Genomic DNA, 7,336 nt, shown 5'->3' on the forward strand with positions numbered 1-7,336 from the left:
AGGATGAATCAATTTTGAGACTTGGAGAATGAAGTCTCGAACATAGTTCACAATTCCTAAGAACTATTGAACTTGTTTTTGTGAAAGATTTTCTTCAGGAAAATTCTAAATCGAGTCACCAACATGCTACTCAGGAGTATAAGTACCCTCAACAATTTTCATTCCAAAAAAACTTATTTTTTGTTGACACAAGGTTTTTTTTTTGGGAAAATGTTTTTGTTTATTGATTCATAAGAAAGTCACATACAGCAGGAAAGCACAGCTAACGAACCCTCCTACGAAAGCTAGGGAGCCCTAATCTATCCAGTCATATATCCCCGCGAACCAGAGGGGAAAGCGCTTCAAAGGAATCAAACACGGAGTCAGTGCCCTCCGTTGCACCCAACTTAGCCAACCTGTCCGGTGGTTTGTTTGCCTCTCTATAACAATGCTTGACGGATCGAAACAGACCCTGATGTTGCATAAGCTCGTCCAACTCTACCTGCAACCGCCAGGGGCATGCATGATCCCCAGAAATGATTCGAACCAGGGATAGCGAGTCCACCTCCAAGTGCAGATCCAAATACCCCCGAGCAACGCATTGATTAACCCCATATACTAAAGCCTTCAATTTAGCATGGAGGCTCGTGGTGACGCCTAGAAAGCATGCAAACCCAAGAAGAAAACCCTCTCGAGAATCCCGCACCACTCCTCCTCCTCCATTCTGCCCTCGATTCCCAAGCGCACAACCATCCGTATTCAACTTATAACCTGCTCCCGGGGACATCCATCTGACAGGCAGGATAGTCAACGTCTTTTGCCGTGCAAGCTCTCCCAAGATCCGTGTGGCCATGCTAGCAATGGGAACTGAACCTACAACAACTCCCTTATCCGCTACAAGGTTTGGGCCACCACCGCTCCCCCAGCTGTCCTTCCCTCGTGCATCACCCCCCTAGTTCGCGTCCGCCATAATTCCCAACAGATGATAGAAGGAAGGATCTGATAAACAAAGCCTATGTACCGCTGTGGCGTGGGGCGTAACCACCACGAGACTGCCATGTGCCTGGCCGTGTAGATATGTGACGACATCCCCTCTTGAAGCTCAAACGCCCTCCATACCTGCCGGGCAGTTTCCCCTGTGCAAAAGAGGTGATTCAAGCGTTCCTCCTACAGATTGAAGCAACAACAATACCTAGAAGGACCTTGGACACCAAAGTAGTGCAGCTGCTCCAGGAGAGGCAGCCTACCCAACAGCAAGCGAAGCATGAAAAATGAGATTGTGATTGGTAAGGACCTGTGCCAGAAACAAGCAGAGCCCAGTGATCCATGAGAGTGGGGTCGGACAAGCTCCAAAGCCGAGGCCAGCGAGAACTCCCCATTGGGGGTCTGCATCCATACCATCCTGTCCTCCCCCTGGCACGTCGGAGGCCTGCTAGCCATCACGAGCCGCACCAACTCCGGCTGCAGCGCCTGCGAGAGTGCACGGATGTCCCAATCCCCTCTAGAAACAAAATCCACCACCTCTTGATCCTGAAAAATCTCCACCCGGTGACACAACGGACCAGACCCTATCCAGTTATCGTGCCAAAAATCCATCGACCCCGCCCGCACAATCTAGCCTATGTTCTCCTCCATGACCTCTTGGACCTCACACAATCATCTCCAAGTGTAAGAACCTTCTAGTCTCTCCTCAGTAAGGCAAGGGTGCCGTCCCCTACAATATTTGGACCCCATAAAGGAAGCCCAAAGCGAGCGGCTTTGTCTAAACCTCCACCACAACTTCATGGAAAAGGCCTGGAAAACCTCAGTTAGTCGTCGGAGGCCTAAACCCCTTTTCGCTATAAGGCCGACACAAGTCCGCCCATTTCATCCCATGGAATCATAGGCCAAGCTCTGACGAGCCCCACAAGAAGGTAGCCATGATCCGTTCCAGCTCGCGCAATACCCCCTTGGGTGGCACCACCGCCGCCAATAAGTGAATGGGCATGGAAGACAAAACATGCTTCAGTAGCACAACTCTTCCCCCCGGCGATAGAATACGATGCTTCCAAGATAAAATCCTATTAACAACACCCTTGTAAACCTCCACGAAATGCTCTTTTTTCCGTCTACCAATGAACAATGGACAGCCTAGGTATCTGATCGGGAACTCCCTCTTCTGAAAGCCTGTGACCTGCCTGATAAGTCTGCCGCGGCGAGGGCCAAGTCGAGGGTGCACTAAAAAATAGCTCTTCTATTCTTTGATCTTCTACCCCAAGACTGCACAATACTCCTCCAGGACCCGCATTAATAAGCGCAAAGAGGACTTCAAGCCACTAGTGAAGATGACCACATCGTCCGCGAAGAATAGATGGGTGACAATCGGCATCCGAGCGGAACCTTGAAAGGATGAAACTGGCATTGCTCAACAAAGACGCTCAAAGCCCTTGAAAGAGCTTCGGCTCCAATCACAAATAAGGCTGGAGAAATTGGATCACCCTGCCGCAATCACAAATAAGGCGGAAAGAAGCTATGCGGCACGCCATTGACGAGTACTGAGAACCAAACACTCGAGATTAGCTACCAGATAGCATCAATCCAAGCCTCAGAAAAATCGAAGAGCCTCAAAACCTGCAAGAGAAAGCACCAAGACACCCTATCATAGGCCTTCATCATGTCCAACTTGATTACCACGTTACCTCCGAGGGAAGGCTTCCCAATACCCATCACAATCTCTTGTGCTAGCAGAAAGTTGTCCAAAATCTGACGCCCTTTAACAAAGCCGCTCTGCTGGGAGGAGATGATTCTGGGTAAAAGATGAGCTAGACAATCCGATAGGATGCGAGAAATCACCTCATTGATGAAATTGCACAGGCTGATCGGGCGATATTGCGTGAAGTCCTACGGGCAAGGAACTTCAGGAATCAGGACAATGGTCGTGACGATAATACTTTGAGGCAGCTCTGCCCCGCAGAAGAAACTCAAGACAGTCCTGTAGACGTCCTCTGCAATCACGTACCAAGCAAATGTAAATGTAAAGAACCTCCCCGTAAACCCGTTTGGACCCGCCACACTCTCTCAATCCATTGAGAAGATTACCTCATTTACTTCTGCCATGGTGGGGGGTTCCATCAGCCAGGAGTTATCCTGGTCTGTTACAAGCTTTGGGATAGCGTCTAGGAACCCATAAGAAAGGGAGGGCGACTCAGCCGTGAAGAGCCTTTGGAAGAATGAAATTGCCTCCCCACTGATGAGATCCTCAAACTCCACCCAGTCGCCATTCGAATCACAGATCCTTTGAACGATCGCCCTACTTCTCCTCTCAGCCACCACCACATGAAAATACCTTGAGTTGCAATCTCCGTTCTTCAACCACTTGGCCCTTGCCTTCTGTCTCCCAAAGCCTTCCTCAATGGCCAGCGTATTCCTCAGCCGCTCGCGGGCTTCATTCAAGCCACGCAATGCCTGGTCTAACGAGTCCTACTCTTGAACCATCTCTACCTCTGCCACCGCCCTTTCTGCTTTCTGAACAGCCTCGAATATGTTACCAAAGGATTCCTTGGACGACTCCTTCAGTAACTACTTGGTTATACGTAGTTTGGCTGCCAACACACTCAGAGGAGATTCGACTATTTCTCCCAGCCACCCCTTAATAACGTCCAACAACCCTGCTATGGTGGTCCAAACATTTAAAAAGCATAATGGCTTTGGCTTGTTGTCCAATCGAGTCAAGGCCGTCATTACAAGTGGGGCATGGTCCGATGGGTTCCTTGCCAAGTGCTACACCCGAATATCCGAACCCATGCGAAGGGCCTCCAAGTTGAGAAGCAATCGATGAAGTCGTTTCCAGACACGGGCCCGCCCTTGCCTATTATTGCACCAAGTATAGTTGGACCCAGAGAAACCCGCATCTGAGACCCCAGCCTCCATCATGAACTGCAAAAAATCCTCCCCCTCGGTCAAGCGGAATGGCAGTCCCCCACGCTTCTCCCCCTCATTGACTATCACATTAAAGTCCCTAGCTAAGAACCAAGGGGCATCGGACGGTATACCCACCGTCAACTCTTCTGAAAGCATAATACCATATTTATTTACAATCTCAGAAAATTTATACAAAAGCTTAATATGCTCTTCAAAAGATTCTGAAAATAACAAAATGTCATCAATAAAGATTAAAGCTGTATTAAGGATAGGTTCAAAAATTCTAATCATTGCCTTTTGAAGGAATGAGCATTTTTTAAACCAAAAGGCATAACCTTTCATTGATAATGATGATTAGGAATGCAAAAACCTATTTTATGTCTATCCTCATTACAAATTCCTAATTGCCAAAAACTTGATTGTAAATCAAACTTTGAAAACCATTTTGCATTGTCAATTTGAGAGAATAGAGTGCTCCTATTTGAAATAAGGAATTTTTCATCAGCCACGAAATGATTTAGGGGTTGATAATTGATGACAAGCCTCATTTTACCTCTGACTTGTTCAGATCTTTTATTCACACAAAAGCTCTGTTTTTAAACTCGGACCGGACCGGCCGGTCCGACCAGTCGAACGGGGAACTGGCCAATTGTCCGGTCCGAGTTAATTTTAAAAATCAAAAAAATAAAAACTGGGCTAGACCCGGTTTGACCGGAAAAAAGAACCGGGTTTTTTTTTGAAAGGTCAAAATATTTTTAATATTATGTTTTGATCTCTAGATTGTTAAAAATTATTAATATACCTCAAATATTTCATACTTTATAAATGTTGTCTTAAAGTTTGGTGTTATTTTTCAATTAAGTCCATAATTTTAATTCTAAACTTGTTAATACTCATTAAATAATATAAATTGCTATTTGATTGTTCTAATTTCTTTGTATTTTCTTGTTAAATATATTTGAAACATCAAATGTATATGAATATATCTTTATTACTATTAACATGTTATTAGGTATTTTACATATAATATTTTAATTTTAAAATAATTTTTATTTATGACATCATCCGGTTCAACCCCAATCGAATCCAGTTGAACCGATTGACCCCTGACCCCTGAGTTCGAATGAGTCGATACCCGGTCCGGTTCTGAAAACATAGCATAAAAGGCCTGACAAGTCCATTAAGAATCAGAAATCTCAATGAGGTTAAATTCAATAAGCTCTAGCACTCTTTGTAAGCAAGTTTGGAATGTTTAGAATTCATTCCAACATGACTGGCTTTGGTGGGATTTATCTCTTCATTTTTCTTAAAAGGCAAGCTAATGAAGAAATCTTTGTTTTGCCAAAGAGGATGATCACACTTTTCAAAAAATCAATGTGATTATTTGCACAAGATTGTTCAATAATCTTGGCTTCGAAGACACCAATTTGCTCTTGATCTGGAATGGGAATTTGGAGGTATAGGTTTTGGGTCCATATATAGTTTTTGAAAAACTTTCTTGATTGAATACCATGGGCTTTCATCAAGAATTTATCTTTCTCATAAATATCAAAACCAACAACCAAATCCTTACCATGAATGGAAGATCCAAGGATTGGAGTCTTTATCCTGCAATCTGGAAGGAATTGTAGAATAATAGCATCCTTTGTGGCTTTTGTGGTTTCAAACATCTCACCATTTGCTGCTCGAAATTGATGGTATTCTGATTTCCAAAATTCTGTGGGAAGGACTTTATCACTTAGTATGGACATAGCAGCTCCTGAATCAAAGAAAGCTATAACAGGGATAGGTTTATCATATTTGGTAGGGAAAATATGAACAATAATCTAGGGACAAGTTTTTGCAGGTTCAAGTGGCTTATAGTAATATTGGCTAGGAATGTCATCCGGTAACTACAAAGCAAGAATAGTTTTGTCAATTGGCTTATCTTCCTTTGAGAAAATAGATTCTAATTCATCAAGAATATGAGTATGTAATTCAGATTCAACATCATAAATTAAATTTACTCCCTTCTGATTTTGTGGACATTTTGATGCATAATGGCCCTTCTTATTGTAGATAAAACACCTATTTCCCTTTTTCTTTGCACCAAACCTTCTTTTCTTTCAGAAAATTTTTACTTGGTCCTTCTTTGAACTTTATCTGAAACTTTGAACTTCTTAACCCTTTTCTTTTTTTTTTTTCTTCTTGCAATCTATACATGAACCTTTGATCTCCAATTCAGGCTTCTTACATGCTTGATCAATGCAAACATTTCCCTTGAGATAGTCACGAATAACATTTCCCTTGAACATACAGACCTGTGGAATTTGTGGGAGTGGTTTAGGAGTTTGGTAGGGTTTAATCCTCGTGTTCTCTTTTTCAAGGATTTCCAAACATTCTTGGTAATAAGAATGAAACTTCTTCTTATTCCCAACCACTTTTGGCATCCACTCATCAGGAATGGAATACCCGTCAAATTTACTTCTCAAAAAAGTATATTGAACATCTTTTTTTGGTTGTGGGTGTTGATTCCTAGTAGGATGACAACTAGGCTTCTTTTCAGAAGACTTCTTCTTTATACATGTGTTACAAAAATAGACATCAAAATAAACGTGACCTAAATATAGATCTTGGAAATGATATATAGGCTTTGTATCAGAATTAAACCATATTGAAGGTTAATTAAAGACTCCCTGGGTTTTGACCATGGTTTCGGATCATCCATAGGAACTTGAATCATAGAAATCCTAGGGATTTCTTTCTTTAAATGTGAATGATCAAACTAAATCTCAACAGATCCATCAGCTTTATCTACTATCTTTGAGTCGGATGACTCAAGAGAAAGATTTGCTGCCTCATGAATTTTTTCATAATCAGTAATCCAAGTTTCTAGAAGTAATTGAATTAGATCTGTTCTTGAGATCTACCTGGGAACATGAGTACATGTGGCAGAGTGTTGTTCATCGAGTCTTATCAGCAAAGCTTCTTCACCACCTAGTAGGTTTAAATCAAAGGCATGAATTTGTACACTATATGTCATTTGGTAGTATAAAGTTGCTATGTGATAGCCCCACCTTCCCCTAAGGCGAACCAAAGAGTTTGGCAGACCGCCTGCCCAGCTCTCGCCAGGACTCGATCGCTCTCATCAAGTGAAATACGATATAACCTCGAGACTAAACGAAAAATAATTCCCAAACTTGAAACATATACTTACATTCATTTCTATCTCAAAAGTAATACAATCCCAAATAAAATGAAAGTTCTTAGTTCTTAATACCTCCAACCCTATCCGAGCACTAGCGCGAGAAAATCGAAAAAAACAAAATTTAAAAGAACTAGTCCAGGCTAGTCTGCACAAATCTTGTGACGACCCCACCTTACCCTAAGGCGAACCAAAGGGTTCAACGGACCGCCTGCCCAAGTCTCGCCAGGACTCAATCATTCACCTCAAGGAATTGAAGATAAAATTTACGAA

The 7,336-nt window shown here is 42.8% G+C and overlaps 1 protein-coding gene across 1 annotated transcript; it reads right to left on the reverse strand.

The window, feature by feature from the left end:
* Window positions 1-307: 307 nt before the first annotated feature.
* Window positions 308-1,575, reverse strand: LOC140014598 (uncharacterized). Its single transcript, XM_072065664.1, has 3 exons — window positions 1,182-1,575; window positions 1,099-1,115; window positions 308-931 (listed from the first exon to the last, which is right to left on the reverse strand). The coding sequence occupies exons 1-3, from the start codon at window positions 1,573-1,575 to the stop codon at window positions 308-310; spliced, it is 1,035 nt and encodes a 344-aa protein (XP_071921765.1).
* Between the last annotated feature and the right edge of the window lie 5,761 nt (window positions 1,576-7,336).

The sequence above is a fragment of the Coffea arabica genome, chromosome 9e (assembly GCF_036785885.1).
Source record: "Coffea arabica cultivar ET-39 chromosome 9e, Coffea Arabica ET-39 HiFi, whole genome shotgun sequence".
Lineage (NCBI taxonomy): Eukaryota > Viridiplantae > Streptophyta > Magnoliopsida > Gentianales > Rubiaceae > Coffea > Coffea arabica.